General features: G+C 35.7%; 1 protein-coding gene across 5 annotated transcripts in view; it reads right to left on the bottom strand.

The window, feature by feature from the left end:
* WDR19 (WD repeat domain 19) overlaps positions 1-21,859 on the bottom strand; it is a 40,057-nt gene that overhangs the window by 12,222 nt on the left and 5,976 nt on the right. For all 5 annotated transcript variants that reach the window (XM_086888517.1, XM_086888518.1, XM_086888519.1 and 2 more), the window contains exons 6-29: positions 21,380-21,495; positions 20,947-21,027; positions 20,471-20,583; positions 19,034-19,207; positions 17,804-17,874; positions 16,480-16,652; positions 16,272-16,386; positions 15,445-15,551; positions 14,910-15,032; positions 13,477-13,626; positions 12,808-12,955; positions 11,996-12,200; positions 11,264-11,423; positions 10,581-10,691; positions 9,042-9,151; positions 7,901-7,958; positions 7,530-7,676; positions 7,335-7,417; positions 6,481-6,564; positions 5,294-5,440; positions 4,756-4,880; positions 3,021-3,133; positions 2,078-2,146; positions 1,630-1,707 (exon numbers count right to left, since the gene is read on the bottom strand). In XM_086888517.1, the coding sequence (XP_086744643.1) occupies positions 1,630-1,707; positions 2,078-2,146; positions 3,021-3,133; positions 4,756-4,880; positions 5,294-5,440; positions 6,481-6,564; positions 7,335-7,417; positions 7,530-7,676; positions 7,901-7,958; positions 9,042-9,151; positions 10,581-10,691; positions 11,264-11,423; positions 11,996-12,200; positions 12,808-12,955; positions 13,477-13,626; positions 14,910-15,032; positions 15,445-15,551; positions 16,272-16,386; positions 16,480-16,652; positions 17,804-17,874; positions 19,034-19,207; positions 20,471-20,583; positions 20,947-21,027; positions 21,380-21,495 (2,861 nt within the window). The remainder of the gene's footprint in view (positions 1-1,629; positions 1,708-2,077; positions 2,147-3,020; positions 3,134-4,755; positions 4,881-5,293; positions 5,441-6,480; positions 6,565-7,334; positions 7,418-7,529; positions 7,677-7,900; positions 7,959-9,041; positions 9,152-10,580; positions 10,692-11,263; positions 11,424-11,995; positions 12,201-12,807; positions 12,956-13,476; positions 13,627-14,909; positions 15,033-15,444; positions 15,552-16,271; positions 16,387-16,479; positions 16,653-17,803; positions 17,875-19,033; positions 19,208-20,470; positions 20,584-20,946; positions 21,028-21,379; positions 21,496-21,859) is intronic.

Here is a 21,859-nt window from a genome sequence, read left to right as displayed (position 1 = left end):
AGCATAATGAAGATAATGATTGTTTTTAAAGTAGTTTTTAAAGCAAATACGTATGATTTGATAAAGTAAAATTTTGTTACTCACTGAAAGAGACTATGGTAGATTGGATTAAAGCATTTGGAAGAACAAGAGAGAGCTTTTAAATAAGGAAAACAAATCTCTACACTGAAGTTCAAAACAGTGTTTAATAGAGCAGTAATGGCATTCAAAAATTTTCTATGTCTTTTCTGAAATCTGTAGAACCTCTTCACTATGGAGATCATACTGTAGTTCACTTCCCTTACCCAGTCCCATGGACTTCGAATGAGGCAGCTAGACTGCTGCTCTGAGAAAAGAGACTGGATGCTACAGTTTCTCTCCACTCAACTTCCAGCATAAATGAGATTAGTCTTGCTTACACTGATACTGCATAGATTTTTCATTCAGTGCCTCCAACAGCTTAATTCCCTTTGGTTCTTGCAGTTGAATACTGTTTGCTTTGCTATGTTCTGCTTCTCTCATAATTTTATTTTATTGAAGTTCACATTTCATATTAGAGGTAAATAATAGAGAGATAGAGGTTTGGTTTGGTTCTTCTTTTTTTTTACCTTTTACAAAAGCAAGTTTGCTCGGCCATCAAATGCCCAGTGTCTCTAAAAAGTCTAAAATCTCTAAACATTAATCCATACAGAGAGAAAAGAGACAGAGTTTCCAATTTCCTAACAGAATTGCAAACCACAGCTGTAATATTAGGGGTGAAATCAACTTGTTGCACTGAGCCCGTCACCTCCATAATTACCAAACCTTATTGCCCTCAACAAGGCATAATTTATTCTTCCATGTCTATCATATTGCACCTGACTGTATTTACCATGACTTTGTATAAGATCCTAAAGTCCTTGACCAAGCAATTGACTGCAGACTGCAACACCCTCACCTGAGTCTGGCTTTCACCACTTAGCTCACATTCCAGGTCTGCTGTAACGGGCAGTAAAATTTCAAGTAGTTCAGCCACTTAGTTCCATGAACTCAAACTCAAGTACAACTGAATGTACAACAAGCTCTCTTATCATCAAAGCCATTCAGAAATCAAAAAGGAGTTGCTAATTTTGAAAATATGTTCACAACATTTTATGCCTTAGACTGATTTTGAACTCAAGAACTATTGTAGCCTGATCAACTTTTGATTTGCATCTCCTACTTTGTACCTTACTTTCTTCCACTGCAAAAGTCAGACCAACTCTCCTCCTGCATGAAGAGGTCAGTGCTGTAGCTTGTCTCGAGACATTCACATGCTGACTGTCCATCTGGGAAAGGCAACAGCCAGCTGGCAAACTGGCAACAACCAACTGGCTAAGTTTTATCTGTTATGCTCATTACGAGCACTAATTTGGACATCCTCTGTCCAACTACCTGCTTTCATAAGAATGACTGAAGAAAGATTATTATACCTAAGATAGTTGCTTCCTTCCTTATATTTCTGAATCTGGAGTTACTGGGTGAATGACTCATGAAATGATCACACAAGTCTTGCTCCTTAATGAAAGCTGAAGCATAGTCTGTGCCTACTAAGAATTTTAGGACAAAGTAAGCTCAAAATATCTTGTAGCACAGATATGTGACACAATAGCAGTGATAAAAATACAATACCTGGGGCATGCCATCCCCCTCTCCCATAAGATAGTCAATCAGCTGATTTGTTAGGGCTTCATCTTTTGCCCGTCCCACCTATTAAAAAAAGACACAAGAAATTACGATATGAAAGAAGTTATTAAAGTTATTAAAAAATAACTTACTCAGAAGGAGTCTTTCCATAAAGCACTGAACCTAGATAGAATTAGAACATGATTTTTATAGTTCTGTATGTTCAAACCAGATGATTCTTTGACATGCAGCTTTGATATGCTGTTCATATTAATTTTCTAATACGTTAAGTTGGGATTTTTAGACATGTTTAGCTGCCACCTTTATTGATACAGTTTTCCTTCTATTTGCAATCTGTTGAAACACATTCAAGTGATGCTGGGAAAATGTCACAATATTGAAGGTAAACTTTTTAAGAAGATGAAGAATTTTTTGTTTTATCGAAGTTCCTTACTGTTTCAATTGCCATTTCCATAGCCAAGTTATCTTCTGTGCTTGGACTTTGCAGGAAGTGTCTTAATGCCTAAGATGACACAGAAAAAAAAGTTAAAATTGAGACACACAAAACTCATTTTTTCTAATTTTTATCAAGTTCTCTCTCTCTGCATTTTGATAAGACAGGTGGCACACTGAATGGTTATCTCAATGATAGAGGCAGCAGCTGCTCTTACAGATACTCATGCAAGAAACAACTGAAACTTTGCCAAATTCTGGTGTACAACTTCACTAACTGTGAAAGATGTTCACAACAATATGATGAGAACAAATCAATGATTAATGTAATTAATGTCACAATTTGATTAATGCCATAATGTTTTGAATGTCATGGAGCCCCCCACACCACAGCTGAAGGAGCTGTCATCTACAATGGCCATAATTTGCAAAAAATCAGTCACAATATTTTGTTATGCTTTAAGTATGCAAAAGTCAAACATTTAATAAGCATCAGTTCACAGACTTGTAACTGATGAAAATCATGTCAATTAACATATTTCAATTAACATATTTTCCTTTTTTAAAAAAGACTTTCAGTTAGGGCATGCTATAGCAATTAAGTGAATTACTTGGTTACTCTGTAACCAAGTCTCCACTGGTCAAGCCAATGACATGTAAATAAACTGCTGCAGATCATGACATTCACAGATTCAGTGTGTCATTGATTCATCTCAAGCTTCTATTGCTATGAAAAATTTATGTGCATGGCAATGTATCATTCACAGAACACTGTCTAGATAACTGTAAATAAATTGCTTACATTTTTTTACCCTTTTAAAAAAAATATCAGTATGTCATCAGTTAAGGCACTTAAAATCTAATCTGAACTTCCCTGAAGACTGAATTTTGAACAGTTTCTATAAACATTAACCTTTCACTGGCTTAAGTACTTAAGTACTGACCCGTCCATATTGACCACACAGCAAGAAAAATTTCCCCGCCTGAAAATGTTTCTTTTCTGCTTCAAAATATAGTGCAATGCTCTGATAATCTTCATTGGTAGTACTTTCAGAACCTGCAACAGACAGATCTGAGTGATAGCAGGGTATTTGTATTAAATAAGATAAAGGCCTTACTAAAGGAACATATTCCTATTCTACTTTGTTTTTCTACTGACGTTCAAAGAAAACCAAAGCCAGACAGACTCAAATTATGTCTTACACATTTTTTGCCATTTAATCAGACTAGATGTCAGACATTAGGATAATAACATAGTGAAAAAATTGTTCCCACATGTTTTACACCATAATGGGATTTCTGCTTTTCACAGAATCATGGAATAATGGAATGATTTGGGTTTCATGGGATTTTAAAGATCATCTAGTTCCAAGCCCCCTTCCATGGGCAGGGACACCTTTCACTAGACCATCTTGCTCAGAGCTCCATCCAACCTGGCCTTGGTACCTTTCCAGGGATGGGACATCCAAAACTTCTCCGGGCAACCTTTCCCAGCACTTCATCAACCTCACAGTAAAGAAATTTTTCCTAATACCTAATCTAAATCTACCCTCCTTTAGTTTAAAACTGTACCCCCACATCCTGTCACTACATTATCTTCTAAACAATCATAATGAAATGGCATTGCTATTACCTGATAATGAATATTTTCATCATGTCTTGGCAACAATAAAGTAGGGCAATTGATTATGAGATTATCACCTGAATTGCTTTCACAGTTTCAGAATATGGAAGCATACTTGTATAAAGCACAGCTACCAGGGCCAATGCAACCATGTGGTAGCAGAGACTACTAGTTAAGTCTTCTAACCAAGACTCCATTCTGCTGTACACATGTAAAACAAAGACAGCCACTACTCCAAAGCTAGTTTTAAACTCCTTTTCTACCCACTTAGATTACAGTTTTAGACATCCTGTTTTGGATAGAAGCAAGAAAACATAAGGAACTGTAGAACAATTATGGCCACCTTGACAATCATCTGCAACCATACATCTCCAAACCAACTGTTGCCAAGTTTTTATAACCTTCATAATAAGAAATCAATGTCTAAACAAAGAGATTAATTGAAAATATGAGAATTGGAAGATATATATGAGGAGCTGGTAAGGCACTCTTCAAAGGTGCCTCACACGAACGGAAACTATAAAATTTGGCACAAATTGACAAAGTGGACTCTTGACTGGCTTGATGGACTAAGATAAAAGTCAGCTTCTCAGTAAGGTCTCCTTTCTGTCTCTCACTGAGACAAGAGGAGGCCAGAAAGGGTCTTAAAGAGTAGGAAAGGAAAAAAAAAGTGACATGTAAGAAAAGAGCTGGAACCAAGAGAAAAGGTAAAGGGAACAAAAATCAAGAACAGTACCAGTGAAATGCTCTGCTTTGTATCAAGGTCAAAGAAAGGCAAAGGGACTATCAACGGGCACATGAAAATAGTCTAGATAAATGTTTTATCTCTATGGATAAACAAAAAGTCTGTAGAACAGGCAAAATTTGAAAACCAAGGAGACAGCAAAGCTGAAAGCAAAGTCTGGCTTGTCAGCCTGAAGTACACACATTGTTGCCAAATCTGAAAATGTGAAACAGAACTTAACACCCACTGTCTTATGATTTCAAACTGGTTAAAATCAACTAAAAGAACAGCAAAACATAATGTAAGCAAACTATGACCCTGGAATACTCACTGATGATATCAGCATAAATCTCCATCTTGTTGTGTTGTTGAGCCAATGTGAAAGCTTCATTATTACATTTGGACAAAACCAGGAACTGAATAGCAGAACCATAGTCACCAAGCTGCAGAAAGAATCTAATCAGAATGACAAGTTAATACCTTAGTATCAATTAGCTGAATTAATACACCAAATGTTTTAGGAATATAGTACATAACATACATACAAATATGACACACTTGTAATCTATATTATATCTTGATCGTTTTAACTGGTATCCTAAAATTAACTTAGTAAAACTAATACAGCATTGCAATTTTTTATTATTGTCTAAACTTATTACTTCAGATTAATATAATTTTAATCAGAAAGTCAACAACAAAAAAATCGGTACCTGTTTAGCTGTCCAAATCTTAGAGAACTCAAATCAATTAACTGAATTATACAGTTACTAGCCAAGTACCAATAACCAGAGTATACTATGTTAGCAAGCCTCATAAACTCCCAATAGATATAGACTTCTTTTTAATCTGCATAACATGATTGTTACCTGGCCACCATCTTTGCTCCTTCAAGAGACTGTGTTTCTCTCACAATACTAACAGCCTTTTCAGGATTATTTAGGTGATCCAAATATACTCGAATTACACTATCCCACTGTTTTGCATGTTCATAAGCTATCACAGCTTCTGTGTACCTGTAAAATAATGGTTCCACATCAGTTGTTTTAACTTTGTAAATAATTCTATATAATATGGTGTGAAGGAAACATAAAGTATTTTATTTCTGTCAGATTACTTTGTGGCAACTTCCTTTCAGTTTGCATGTAATCATGCATTGCTCTGCATTTACTGTGTTCTTTTTGGTTTCATTTTCTCTTAGGAGAATGAAAAGCAGAGGCAACAGAAAAATGTTTACCACAATACTATTTTTAACCTACTCTGACAGCATCTCTTTTGCCATGTTCATCTCTTCCATATGAAATTCCTTGGGAGCAAGACAACAATAAAAACCAAACGTGATATCTAGGTGTACAATTTTAAAAATAACACCTCTTTTCTGTTCTGAAGACAAGATCAAGAAATTTCTCATTGTCTCACTATGCAATTGACATAAACATTATTTTCTAGTCATATCAATGTAAACATTAAACTCTGGTGCTGTTTTGTATTTTAAAGTAATATTATTCTGAAGCATGTTTGCTTACAGGTAAGGACTAGGAAGAAGTACATTCTGTGATTAGATATAATTTATCTGCAGCTTTCACTTCAGCTAAGAACTTTGCATTACTCAATATTATACAAGTGCAGCCATTAGGGTGTACCAGTAATTTGATTCTAGACTCAAAAAATTTTTTTCATGATTATTCTCCCTTTGACTGACTTTTAAAATCACAGACAAGGAGCTAGAAACAAACTTAACTTGAATACTCTGCTAAGTCGAATGACTTTAAAACCTTTGAATATTTTTGTTAGAAAGATATTAATGTTTAGACAGGAAAACAATTAATCAGAAACACATCTTTGATACCAGATGAATGTCCTTAGATTACGTTTCAAGTCTTCAATGCACTAAGTGTATACTTAAGCTTACGTATTTTAGAATCCATTTTCACAAGACAAATTAATGCAAAAGTTTCAGTTTGTGTTTTAAGTTATTTTACAAAAACACTAATGTGTAATAATAGCAATAACAGCAATAACATGTTTTGTATTAAAAAAGAGCATTCAAAGGTACCTGCCATCTGCTTCCTTGGCCTTTGCATATTGTAGGTGAATCTTTGGAGATGAAACCTGAGGAAGAAGTTCACCAACCTTTGCCCTAGAAAGATAAAAGCTACTTAATAAATACAGCTGGTTCCAAATTTTCTCCAGAAAAACTGTCATATTTATATCAACATTGAAAAGGAGTGTGATAGAAGAAACTGAACATAATGGATAAGCTTTGAGGTAATTTCAATATTTTCAAAAAGTTGCACTTCATAAGAACTAGAAATTAGAGACTGCTTTAATGGGCCTTTCGGGACAAAGAATATGAGAGACTCAACAGAGGCTGACATTAAACCTCACTTCTCTGACTAAAAGATGGACACTCTTCAAACTGAACCTCCCTCTGCAAGAATAAACAAACCTTGTACCTCTCACTTCCCAAATCAAGGTTATCATTAGATGCAAGCTACTCCCCTTAACCAAGTGCTATTCTGGCTCATTTTGATGATATTGACAATTCTTTGATGGAATAAAATTTTCATTTTTCAAATAAATGCATATAATATTCCAACCCAATCTTTAGAGCACTCATATGAAAGAACTGTCTGATCAGTTCCTAATGTGTGTGCATGTGCACACAGGCACAAAGGACTTGAAACTGCAGGAAACTTTAAAATAACAAAAAAATAAAGGAAAAAAATTATTTCCCATTTACAGTAAGACTATATTAAACAAAATAATTTTCTGAGAGAATCTTTAAGCTTGAATTTGGAACCATAAAATCAATGAAACATAGTTAATGAGGCATTTGTGCTATTTTTTTTCAAACAGTACCCCAGCAAATCCTCTGAAATGCAACATTTCCCTGAAACCTGTACTTACCAGTTTTTACACCGGATGTATACTGATGCTGCCTTGTCATAATATTGTCCCTTTTCATACAGCTGAGCAGCTTCTGAAAATTGCTACAATATGAGAAACCATTAAAATATAATTTCTAAATTAAGACCATCAATGAATTACTAACCTAGTGAAATCACGTATTCAGCCTTAACTTTTATTAACTCTTTTGAGTACCTTCATATTCTCCAGAATAGCTCCACAGTCTCTTTTTAGTGACCTACTGGGATGTTTAATGGCCTGGTTTACCCCTCGACGGATATCTCCCATTCGAATGGACATTTGAGCCACTCCAGCAAGGCAAATTTCATCATGTTCCTGGTACTGGCAATCAAATGAAAAACAGTAACTACAGATTACACATTAGAAAACACCACGTCACAAAAGTGACAGTAATCAAACATTGAAACAAACTAATGAAATATTACAGAATTCGTAACATTTAATTTAGACCTGAATTAAAAAACTGGAATTCAAGTGAGTCTGAAACATGACAACTTAATGTATATTGTGACAGTACAATGCTATCATTACTAAAAAGGAATTACCTTATTGTTTCCAGTGATTCCCTTCTCATAATGGGCCAGAGCATTAACATAATCACCCCTAAAAGAAAACTGGAAGTTATACACACAAGTATTTTTAACAGGAAGAGATGTTTGCCTTCCTACCACTATATGCATGCAACATGCATGTACCTGTCTCGATTTAGACATAACAACTGCGCAGAAGATTGTGAGGTATACAAGAGGTGGACAGTTACACAGAATGTCATGGCTCTTCCTATGGACTTGATCAAACTCTTAGAGGAAATTCTATCTCTCAATTCTGTTGGACAGAGACCAATAAACCTCCCTTGAAATGCAAAGAATCTGTCTTCAAAATACACCTCCGTGGTTTCAGGTTTATTCCAGATTTTTCTGGAAGACAAATGAAGCTAACCTTTGAAATTATTTAGAATTTTTGTAACACAAAATCAAAGGAAATTTTTTTCCCTGGAGTATATTCAGAACTCAAGTTAGATGGTTGAACTGCTTCAGCTGTGTCCATTCCCTCCTTTCTGTGACCAGCAAGTGTCCTCTCTCAATGCCAGGTGTACTGCCAGGGGGAGGGAGTTGTCTACAAATTAATTACTAATAGGGAGGTTTTTCCTCTTAGGTATAAAACAGACCAGGTTTTATCTGGGAAGAATTAACTATTAAACAGACTTTAAAATCGTGTCAAATGATTAATACCTTCTTTCTTTCAGGGATTTGCAGCCTTGAAATTTGACACACCTCTACCTAAATGATTTAAGGACATGAAGTCTTATAGATATTTAAACAAAGACAGGCAAAAGGCATGGCTTTCATCCAATGAAAGAAGTGTTAAATGATTTGGACTTTCTCTGTTTTCCAAGCACTTGCCTGCACCAAAGTATTTATTTAGTAGATGATATTATACGTGGACCTGCCAGTGGCAAAGAACCTACATATACCAGAATTAGTGAAAAGGAACTATGATTTACTAACATGTCTCTAGCACGGAAGATTCCTTGCAAAACTCCTCTTCCTCATACTATAGCTCGAAGACCTCACTGAATCCTCTCTCAGCAATGCAGTCATCTGAAATATCTCAATTCTGTGTTCTTCTATTGAGCATGAATATTGGTTTAATAGTCTTATACTACAGCCTTACAGGAGAACTTACATGAATTCAAGCTGCACTGCATATTCCTTTGATATGAAAGGGATTTGGTCTGGGGCCAGACGCTTAGCCAGCTGAAGTGCTCTGTCCCAGTGCTGCAAGTCTTTTCGCATCTATTAACAAAGAAAAGTATATCAAATTTGGACTTCTATTCTGAATTGTAAATTATTCTAAATACAAATATTGAGTTAATATTCTAGAAAGATTCAGACAATTTGAGAGACATTCATCCTGAACGAAGGTCTGTTAGACTGCAAATGGAAATGACAGGCCTGTCAGTCTCACTTCAGTGCCTGGTAAAATTATGGAAAAGATTATTCTGGGATTTACTGAAAAACACTTGAAGGACAACGCAGTCATTGGTCACAGCCAGCACAACTTCATGAAAGCAAAGTCCTGCTTAACAAACTTAATTTCTTTTTATTATAAGGTAACCTACCTAGCTGATCAAGGATAGTCAACTGATGTAATCTTTTTCGGATTTCAGTAAAGCTTTGAATACGGTCTCTTTAAGAGTATGTAAAATGTGCAGCCCACAGATGAATAAACACATCATGGGATGGGTGAGCAACTGGTTCACAAGTCAGGCACAGGTTTGCAGTAAATAGGGTGACATCAGACTGGGGACCTGTCACTAGTGGGGTTCCATAGGACTCCATCCTTGGCTGTGTGCTCTTCAACAGCTTCATCAATGATTTGGACACAGAACCCAAAGGTATAATAAATAAGTTTGTTGATGAGACTAAATTGGAAGGAACTCTTGACTCCCTCAAAGGCAGGGAGGCCCTACAGAGAAACCTTGCCAAATTAGAGGACTGGGCACTCACCAACTGTATGAAGGGGAAGTGCTGGACTCTGCACCTGGGACAGAGCAACCCTGGATGTACAGACTGGGTAATGAGATGCTGGAACGCAGCGCCATGAAAAGGGACCTGGGGGTTCTGGTCCATGACAAGCTGAACAGGAGTCAGCAGTGCCCTGGCAGCCAGGAGGGCCAAGCGTGTCCTGGGGGGCATCAGGTCCAGCATGGCCAGCCAGGCAAGGGAGGGGATTGTCCTGCTCTGCCCTGAGCTGGGGCAGCCTCATCTTGAATATTGTGTGCAGTTTTGGGTGTCACAGTGTAAAAAGAATCTAAAGCTGTTAGATCTGTTAAAGTGTCCAAAGGAGGGCAACAAAGATGGTGAAGGGTCTTGAGGGGAAGCCATGTGAGGTGTAGCTGATGTCACTTGGTCTGTTCAGCCTGGAGGAGACTGAGGAGAGACCTCCTCATAGTCTACAACTTCATTATGAGGAGGATGGGCAGACACTGTTCTCTTCTCTGTGGTGACCAGATACAGGACCCAAGGGAACAGCCTGAAGCTCTGTCAAGGCAGTTTTACATTGAATATTATTCAGGAAAAGGTTCTTCATCCAGAGGGTGGTAGGGCACTGGAACATCTCCATACCATAACCATAAAAGGACAAAATTATCCAAAGGTAAAATATTCCAGCAGTAACCGGCAAACAAAACCAGCAAAAAATATACACATCTTAAATGAATACCTCAAGAGCAGCAACAGGACAGGAGGACACCAGATACAAATCCTGAGCCAGATTAAAATCACCAGTAAACATTGCAAGATGTCCTGCTAAAAGGTTGTGGTCTTCTATTCCCTGTAGAAAGACATAATAGGTGCAGAAGTAGTCCAAAAGAAAATAAATACTGTACAAATAACATAATCTAGTAAGAAAAATAAAGCAAAATAGTAAAACAAAATATCCTTACATTATACAATGATGTGTATTGGATTCTACAAACCCACATGCCACTACAACTAGCACTGTCTAAACTCAGCTATTTGCAGAAGTATAATTTTAAGGTACTATTTCACTTTTAAATGTACAGATGCAATCTGGTTTTGCTTTGGATTTTTTTTTTAATAGCAGTCTTCAAAATTTTCTCAAAAAAACCTAAGAGAAAATAAGAGCCTCCCAATGCCTGAGACATGAATATATTCTGCTGTTCTCAAGCAAGTGCAGAAAGAAATAGTGTGCAATCCAGTAGAGACTTCAAGAGAAAATCAAGGAAGCAGTCTGTAGTTTGGACACTTTATATCCCTTGAAAGAAACTCAACTTCTGTTTGAATAAAACAAACCCCTTCCCCCTCCAAAATAACCCCAAGAATTCAGCAATTCTTAAAGAGGAATTAAACTACCATATTTCTAGGTAAGACTTTACATTTTACCTTTACTTGCTCTAGTGACATCACCATCCCAGCATTACCAGATGTTCGATAAACACGTATTGCAAAATCCACCTCCATATGATGTAAGCAAGCTTTGGCCATCTCACTCCAACAAGATTGGTCATTCAGAAGTCTGCAAACCTCCCATGCTTCAGAAAACCTATAGAAGGTAAAACACATTTACAACTACTTTAATTTTAGGTATTACTCATACTCAAAACTCCCTCTCAACATTCTTTTCTCTCTGTTAGAGAAAACATAAAAAACATTTACCTCTAAGCCATGGGGAGAGAGATGTATCAGGAAGAAAGGAAAAATACAAATGAACACCTTACATTTCTATTTCTCCTGTTTCTACCACAGTTTTTCAGGAAACCATCTGCTTTCCCTGCTCTGGCACTCTTTCCATCACATTGATTTTGCATTGCTTCATTACAGTGGGAGGAAAGTACAACAGAAACATCTTGAGCAAGTTTCAGAGGAACCACTGTCACAAAACCCCAAATAAGTCTTGAAAAAATAACTTTAGGCTTTTACTTGACAGTGAAAAAAAAAACAACCAACCACCACTGGGTCATTTATTTTGCTTGGTCTGCCTGGAGAGCTACGTGAACTTATGGATCTGATTTATCAATATTCAGCAGGACACTTTAAAATCACCAGAATATGCTATATTGAACTAGAAGCACAGAAGAAAACAGTTTACACAACATAATTAAAATGCAGATGTACCTTTTCAACATTAGAGTCTGAGTAAGCATTTGTCTCAGCACATCGGGTCCAAAGTCTTTCAAATTGCCAAGGAAACTGTGAGTACTTAAATAAATATTGTTTGTTTTCCCACTCTGAGTCTGACAAGTTAATTCTCCGTTATACAACAACAAAGGTTTATGGGAATAGGGGACTTCTGTGCCTCCTGCCAAAATAATCCTTGATCCTAGATTCACAGATCAGGAAGAAAAAAAAGATGTCTTGTAAAAATCCCTACATGATAAAAAGTACAGCAAGCAGCTGGTAATATATATATTTGCAGGGCATTAATTCAGGGTCTGTAATTCTGGCACTCAGCAGCCACTACACAAGCACACATCTTCCAGTAGATATACAAAATGCAAAGCTTCTAAACCAGTAAGGTCCTTTTCCAAATGTTTGTAAGTAAATTTCAATGCTTCTCTCTTGCAAATATAGAAATGGCTATGTTTACAACTTTAACACTTCCAATGAATGCAAGTTTTGTCACCCTGATCCTGAGATTTTTCTCATGAATGCTTCCAAATACAATTGAAGCACAATGTGTAACTTCAGATAAAATAGTACAATAGAAAAAAGCTTATGGAATTGAGACCAAAATGTCTTGAAGCCTTACAATAAAACCTGCAAAGTAATTAGTTTTCTATTCATCAGTTGCACTTCAGTTCTTCTGTAGTACTATTTATTTCTATAATCATTCTATATAAGACAAATGAAGATTCAGAACCTATTATACTTTAATAACTAAAATAATATAATCTTTAAGAATAACCTTTTTAAAGAGCTTATGGTACCTTGAATGGTATCCTTATGAAAAACGTAAGTGTATACTTTATCATCATCAAAAGCAACAAAAACACCTTTATCCATTGGCCAATTTTCCCACAGGATTCCTTTAATGGTTGGTGAGAAGTCTGGAATTTCATATACTTTATCGTTTACCTACATATAATGCAAAAGTAAAGTTACTACCAAGTGACTACAGCAAGAAATAAAATATTCATCCCAGCTGTGATTGAAAATTTTAAAAATAATCTAAATAGTGCAGAAATATGAAAAATGTTTTAGAAAAAGTTTCCTTATAAGCAGTGATTCTGAGTAACACAAGAATTTAAATCTGAGTGGAGAAAATACACATTATATAAATTTAATTTACTATTCTTAAAAAAAAGGTATGGAGAGGGGCAGTGAAACTGGCTAAATTGTCTGTATTTAAATATACAGAAAGATAAATTGTTGAAAATTACCGATCAGGAACTCAGGATAATGAAATTGTACTGATCTACTATGACAGATTTTATTTTCTTACATTACCATTAAATTATCTTTAAGCTTCCTTGTCAATTTCCTTTATCAGCATACATGCTGGAGTGACAAAACCTTCTTAATTTGCTATTAAAAACACTATATAGTTGAAAAGCCTGCTTATAAATATATTGTATTGGCATCCCACACTAACTTACCGGGCAATAGACAAAGCCATCACTTTTGTCATCTATGAAAGCCATTCTGGTTCCATTGGGATCTGGAAAAACCTTTCTCACACTGACAGGATGTCGATATTCATTCACATATTGCCAGTCTTCAATGTAGAAATAATGAATAACTCCAGTCTAACAAGAAATATTAGAAAATGTTAATAATTACTTCAGTAAGTAGCAACCAGGTTAATTAATCTGGCTGTAGTGTCTTCCATCTTAGAGTACCAAGTGTTCAAAAAAAGTACTTCCAAGATGGCTTTTTTTTTTGTTTCATTCTCACGCCCTGTTTTGGGTAAGAGATGAAAAATTTTTGGGGGACAAAAAAGAGGATTTGGGAGGTTTGAGGGGTTTACTGTTGGTTTTGATATTTATCTCCCTCTGCTTTGTAGAGACAAGTGTTTACTGTAGTTCCCTAAACAAATGAAATGTCTGTCTCATTGCTGAGAGGAGCCTAATCTTCAAAAAAAGCTGTAAAATTTGCTTCCAAGGAAGAACCACACACTCTTAAGAGAGGCACCTAACTGAGAGAATAAAAGCAATCAAACTGATTTGTGATTAAAAGGCATTCTAAAAAAAAATGTGGCTTTTGACATCAATGGTAGAATTTGCGTTCATCAAATTGACTGGCTGCAAATTTAGTACTTCCAATTTACCAGTATCAGTTCAGGTATTAAGGAGGTGGGAAAGGCCACCTCATCTGCTACAGAACTCACACTCAGGTTATTAAACCAGTTCAAATCAGAGACAGAGGTTCTGCCTTTCCTCTGGAAGGTCAATACATCAGTGGATATTACAAAGAGCATGCTACTACAATGCAAAACATGCCCTGTATTCTCAGTGCCAGAAAATACTGAAAGGACAAAAACTACCCTCATACATAAAAATCTCCAGAAAAATTTGTAAGCATGTCCACATTCTTCTTCGATGCCCTCCTTAATTCCCATCCTTGTTGAAACACATAAAGAAAGTTGTCTTTGGACAAAGGCTTCAGTAGCAAGGCTTTCATTTATGCTGTGACACATATACATGAGTACCTTTTTGTCAACATTTTTCACATCACCACCTAAATTAACAAATTTTCAAGGCAAGTGCTATGATTTTTCTTACATCTGGAAGACATTTTGATTGTCAACCCTCTCACTAATGCAATAGAATTAAGTTCTGCTATTAAAAGAAATGTTTTGCAATAAACACTAGTAAAAGCAAAACTTAACATTCCTGCACGTCATATAAATGCAACAGTAATGGAAGCTGGATGCAATTTTGACAGTATTTGCTCAAAGTTCTTGTATAGAAAATAATCCACTCTAAAGTTCACAGATGCACTTTTGTTTTGCTAAAAACATGAGCAGTAATCAAAAAAATTCAGCAATATATTCCATCTAAAAAGATATTTTAAAAGAAGTAATACTCACATCTGTACCATATATGAGGAAGTCACTAGTTAAAGCATGGCACAAAATTTGGTACTTATCATCATCTGCTGGGAAAAGTCGAGTTTCTCGTTCTTCCTGAGCACTCAAACCCTCACTTTCTATCTAAATATAAAGAACATAATGAACTGAAAAACTCCACTATTAACAATAGGGTATCACAGCGTTGCTTGTATCAAGCTGTAAGAAAATTAAATGAAAAAAACATTTCATGTGCATCCCTCAAAAACTCAGCATCTGCTTCTGTCATATTACCAGGGACCTTTAAAATAAAACTTGTTAAATAGCTGACAAGAAAATGCTTTTCTTCACCTGTGCTAGTCTAGTTTGTATTTCTAAGTCTACAGAAACTCAGCTCTGTAATTTACTTAGCCAGCAAAACTATTCTGAAGAATTTTTAATTTTTATCTCCATTAACTGAAGATCATTGCATTTTATTTAATTTTTTTAATTACATTAAATTGTTCAGCTTATATCAACTCATTAGTTCAACAATCCAAACTGGGAGAGCTCTTACCATATGTAACTGGACTTTACCCTCAAAGAGAGCAGCAGCATAATCAGAATTAAGGTGCATACTTGCTACTGTCCCCAAGTACTCCACATCTTTAAGTTTCTTTACATCTAAAGGATTCAAACAGAAAAGATAAGGTAAAAGTTTTTTAATTTTGTACAGGTCTACACTTATCTACATTTGTAGGTGAGTAAGCAGATGTGAAAATCTCACAGCTAAGCAGAGAGTGGACAAATCATACTTAAAGAGACTTTCTTCTTAGCAGTTAGAGAACTGGCGAGAAACCACAAAGAGAAACTCTTTTCCTATGCAACTCTGACTAGTATTTTTACAGTTTTATTTAATTTACTGTCACTGAAAAAAAGGGATGCTTAGAAAAACATGGAAGTTTGAAATCCGCCATCTAAAATTTGGACACAGCATAACCAAATTTCCCTTATCCCATACAAACAACATGAAGACCTGCCAAACTAAAAATTTAAACTCTGTAATCATAGTTCCTAGGAACTTTGATGAACTCAGTACTTTAGGACAGACATATAATGCCTCAAAAACCTGAAGTCCTTCACTGATTAACAAGATTATATGAAAAAAACAAGCAACAGTCTACATTTCATGACCAATAACTCGAACAAGAAGTTTTATTTCTATTATTTACAATGCCTTGCCATAACTCCTTCAGCCTGCAAAAATTATTATCCCATCCTAGCAGGACCATGTGGCAATTCAAGTTTTTACTGTGCAACGTGGTATGTCCAGAACTGAAAAATTAAATACTGAATTAATAATATAACACAAATTAGTTTTAAGAGAACTAAATTTATGCTTACTATTCTCTCCAAGTGCATAAAACCAAGCCCGATTGTTCATTCCTACAGCCAAATGATAAACACCAATAGCGACAAAACTGGGCTCTACTTCAACAGAGACTGTGACTGGTAGCTCCTATAAGAAAACAAAACAAAATAATACAATTTTCATCCACTTTTAATACTTAATTACATTTACAAGAAGTTTTAAAGGAAGATGTTATCATACGCTCTCCACGTGATTTGCTATGGTGACTTCAAGAAGAGAAGTGAGGTATGCAATCCGTGTACTGCAAGCATCTCCAAGGATTGGAAGCTTTGTCAAGAAAACATGGAGGGATCCTCTTCGTGTAGATACTGCCAACAGCTGTCCATCATCTGTCCAAGCCATCTGATCTACACCTAAAATATTCACAAGTTTTTGTAAAAAAATATAGTCCTTTCTTTAACTACTGTAACCAACAAGCAATTTTTTTGCCCTAAACCGTGAAGATGGTAGGAATTAATATCTAGAATATATGTACTAATGTACTCAAAGCTAACCAATTAATACAATTCCAAGATCAATTAGAATCACTCAAATCAAACACATAATTTACTAACATAGCATTTTCCTGAGAGTGAAGACTTCACAGAATCACAGAATGGTTTGCGTTGGAAGGGACCTTAAAGGCCATCTAGATGCAACCCACCTTCCACTAGACCAGATTACAGATCTGTTATAAAATTGATCAACACTCTTCCTCTTTTCAACACTGACAGTTCAGGCAGCATATTCAGTGTTCCATAATACTGAAAGTAGCTGAGCAGAATTCAATCTTATTCCCCTTACTGTCAAATCAGTAAGTACTACACACAGAAGAACTGGTGTTTGTTCCTTAGTGTCTGAACATGCCATTAGAAAAACCATACTCCAACTGACTAATACCAGTATTCCAAGAGAGACAGGAAAGTGTTGTTCTGAAAATATCCTGAATTTCTTAAAAAGAAAAAATTAAAAAAGGAAAGTTCTTAGAAATAAAACTGCTGGAGGCAACCAGCTACTTGACAATGACTGAAGCATTTACAAACACTGCATGAGGAGATAAGGGTGGAACCTCACTACTCAAACAAATTTTGTTTTGTAACACTGTTCTGGAAGCCACAGGCACAAGTCCTGTAGATCAGGACAAAAACAGATCAAGTATCAATGTTAGTACAAGACACGCTGAAAAGCACAAAAAAAAGATCATGGCAAGAAGCAGAAACCAGTTCAGCATATTACTGTAATAATCTGAATATATTGCAATACAGATTCAAAACCACACAACACTAACTGATCAAATATTCTGAGAGCTGTACTTCTTTATACTTTGAATAGGTAAAATACGCTCCCATTTTGTTACAGGTCACCTAATAAATATAAGTTGGGAAAGCAGGAGTTTTTGAAAAATTCTATATTTACACAGTTTTCCTAACAGCAATACTTTTCATTCCATGAACAGAGACACCGTCAAAATTCCAGTTTACTTTATTTGTAAAAATTTCTATCCCCACTGAGAAAGTTGACATACCTTTGTTTTCATCATCCAAGTTTATTATGGCATACATTTCTCTCATATCTGTCAAATCATGGATTTTGACGCTAGAAGAAAAATAGTCAGTCATTCCCACCCACCTAAATCTCAGTCATCATTAACTGGAAGAAACCCAGTCCAATCAAGACAGCTAATGAAGGAAAAAGTAGAACACAAATGCAAAATGTCTTCAATTTCCTAAAAAACAACACATTATTATCCATCACTGTAAATAGTGTATCACAGTACAAAAATAATTGCTCAGAGAACTAAAATTTGAGGAAAAGGCACAAATCCAATTTGAAAGCATTCAGAGTTGGCAAACAGTAGACTATTGTTCCCTTTTGATCTGTTATAGCATTTTAGTTTTAAAAGACATTACTGATGTAATGGGCTTGAAACACAGATGCAAAGAATACTTTCAATCCTGCTGCATATAAAAGGGTCAGAGTGAAAGTCTACTTATGCTGTCATGTCACTCAATGCAAGTTAAACCACTCCTTAAAGAAATAAACCTCATTGTACAATAGCTCAAATGCTTGAAGTTGCACCATGTTTTGCTCACAGTTATACTACTCTTGATGTGCAAGTTGGTCTTACACAGAGCTGAGGCAGAGAAAACAGTTTGACTCCTACTATGACACAATTCCTCTTTTGCTGAAAAATTCAGATATCACAGAATCAGGGATTAACAGATGAAGAGCTAAAGGAGCTATTCTACCATATGCACAAAACATTTTGGAAAAACTCTAGTGTATTTAATTATTTATTTCCTTAATTGCTCACACTTTTCAACTTTTATCTAGACTGCAGGTAATACCAAACACCTGAGAGAAGGATATCAGGTATATAAAGATTTAAATTAATTTTTCTCCTGCTGTTAAGCAGATGTTTATGCTCAATCAATAAATCTCAGTAAAGAAATCTGTACTTTTCTGTAGCCAAACAACAAAACAGAAAAAGAATGAAGCAAAAGGAATAATATCTACTAAAGTTTATTTATTTTTGTTTACATTTAGTTTTACTAATTACAATTCCAGAGATTTTTGTCAATAATAGCTACTCCTAACTCTAGGCAGAGCAGCAGTTCCACAGTGCAATTCATCCTACCTTTTCTAAATTCACTTCTTAGGGAGTCTTGAATTCTTAAGAAGCATAGCGTGAATGCCCAGTAGCTCTAGCTCTGGGAGATTAATTCTATTCTTTATATATAAAACTACCACTTACCAATTGTCTCCACATGATGCAGCTTTGTTTAATGATTGTGATATAGCAATGCTGCTTAGATGATCCTTATGATTATGAGCTTGAAAGACTTCTTGTCCTATTTCACGAATGTGTGTAGAAATGACTACAAAACAACCTTGTGAGAAACCAATCATAATATAGCCATCACCATACCTGTTACAAAAAAGCAACAATTTAGAAAAGAGATCTATTAATGCAATATACAAAAAGCATTTTCTTCCAGACTGCTGGGGTACAGTCAATACATCCCAGTAACAGAAAAACAAATTATGGGAATTTATATATATCATGTTGAATCAATATAAAATAGGTTAAGGGAAAACTATCAAAGGTCCTTAAAGGACAGAACCATGTCTGTGCCCAGATGCCTTGTAAATCATCTTTATTCTCTCCTGTATTCTATAATGCCACTTCATTTTCAGCCAGCTGCACACATGGCAGTGATGCCACGAGAAAGATTTCTGGTATCTTCATTGAAATAAGCATACCAGAAGATGGTAACTTTCATTTTGAGGTTCTGGCCTATGCAGGTCCATCAAAGCCATGTCAAAACAATAATGCCAGTCACTGTGTCCTTAAGGGCACTGCAAATGCAGCAGAAATACCAAAGCAACAAATTTGTGAATATTCTGTTTACTTTTCATAGTGTCAAGTAGAAATAATGAGATTAAGGCACAAATAGTTACAGCATGTAAAGATGAATTCAAAATATCTCATTAGCTCAACTGCAAGAAAAATCACTGTAGGGGAAACAACCCAGGTACACCTTGTTACACATGGTCAAAAGTTAAGAAGCATAAAGCTTCAGGTTTTCTTAGAGTTGTAGTGTAAAGGGATGTCCGTTCCATATTGACTGAACAGGCATTAAAGGACAAACTGCATTGATTCAAAGATACAGAAATAGAACAGCTACTTTTCTGGTACAGATCTGAAACTTCTAGCTTATGTTTTCTTCATAGGAACATTGCCAACAGTATTGCACAATAAGAAGGCTATAAGAACGTTGCACAGCTTTGCAAACCAACAAGCTAGCTGAAGGACACAACTCACCCCTAGCTCTTTCATCAGTTACTCATCCAGACAGAAAAAACCCATAAACCCCTCAGTAATCTTCTGTCAAGACAGCAATATACTTTTAAAACATACATATTTTAATACAGTTTAAAGCTGAGCATACCAGCAGTGATTCTGTTGAAAGATGCTGTTTTTACAGCTATTCAGTCATCAAATAGAACAATTAAAAAATGTAGACTACCTTGTGTTTGGAATATAATTACTGAAGAGTCTACAATAAAGCCAAGAAAAATCCAGTCTGAGCAAGGGAGAGATGATTTTGTTTCCAGCATTTATCAGAATTACTTGGAAAATACTCAGCTTCTTAATGCTAGAATAATTAATTAAGAAAGTTCTGCTTACCATTTGTACCTTACAATACTGCCGTAAGGCTGCTGAAATTTCAGATCAATTGGGTTATCAGGATCATTCAAATTGAAAAGGAAGAGAGTCTTCTTGCCAACCACTACGCTTACCTGCCAATGAATGAAAATAAAAATTAACATGACAATGTTAATTGTCAATTAACATTGACAATAAAGTAAGGCCCTATACCTTCCCTAAAATATGAGATTTTAGGAATTTGAATAATCCTTAAGAATCCCATGGATCTAAATTCTGAATCTTCATCAACAGTGGAAGAGATTTTCAGGACATTCCCCTGTATGAGCAAATGGTTCACAAATCTAATTGCAAGCTCAGCAGAACACACATCTCAAATTCAGTACTTTCTCCTACAGAAATCAGCTCCATTTCCTCAGAAGAAAAGGCAGATCACATGGAGTTAACTTGTTAGATTATTTCCACTTGAACTACAGTATTTTGTAGTGACTTCTTACTGTGCTTTCCCTGGTTGATACTCTTTCATCAGTCTTCATAACTGAGAACTGCATGTCACTGGGATCTGAGCTGACTGAGGTCTGCAAGAAAGAAATGCAAATTGAGAAATCAACAGTTAAAGCAGCACTTACGGACGCTAAATAATTGCATTATACCTGCATAAAGTAAGTATAATTTTGCATAAGGACAGACAGGGAAAATTGCTACTGCATTTGGTACCAAAATCAAGAAAATCACTGGAGAAAACATGACCTCAGTTTGTGTGTCTATGTGTGTTAATGACACATTATTAAATAGACTGAAAAAAAATAGACTCCTTGTCCTTGAAAGCACTGGGATTCAAAAGGCACAAGCTCCCATAGATCCCAGCTTTCCTGGGAACCAGGAGTATTAATGTACACCTTAAAATCAAATGTGCATTATAAATACTACCTGTCTTATAGTATCCCCTTCCTGATTGCTTATAGTAATCATTTTGTCTTCACCACCTAAAGCAAGGAGGTTTTCAATACTCCAACAGCCACAAGTAATCCTCTTAGTGTGTTTACCTGAAAAAGAAAAAAAACTATACAACACAAACCAAACACAATCACAAAAAAAACTGTGATGGAAATATACACTGTTCAGCCACTCAAACACAGATTGTCAGAGTGCAAAACAACTTGTCAGAGCAATAGCCTTTTATACAAAATCTGCTCTCAGATGGAAGTCTTTTGACTTTATATGAAACAGCACATCCCCTGTTCTTCCACTTCCTTGCATCACATTTCTGGGGATTGTGTTACATAGACTTTATGTCCAGAGGTATTCTAAGCAGGTAAGAAAGAGTAACTTAGCAAATGAACAACCACACAAATCTTTGCAAGAAAGGTAACACAAGTCCCCCATGAGGCAGTAAGGCAGTATTAGGTA

This window comes from Cyanistes caeruleus, chromosome 5, assembly GCF_971803275.1.
Source record: "Cyanistes caeruleus chromosome 5, bCyaCae1.hap1.1, whole genome shotgun sequence".
NCBI lineage: Eukaryota > Metazoa > Chordata > Aves > Passeriformes > Paridae > Cyanistes > Cyanistes caeruleus.
This window is presented reverse-complemented; position numbering and strand designations above follow the sequence as displayed.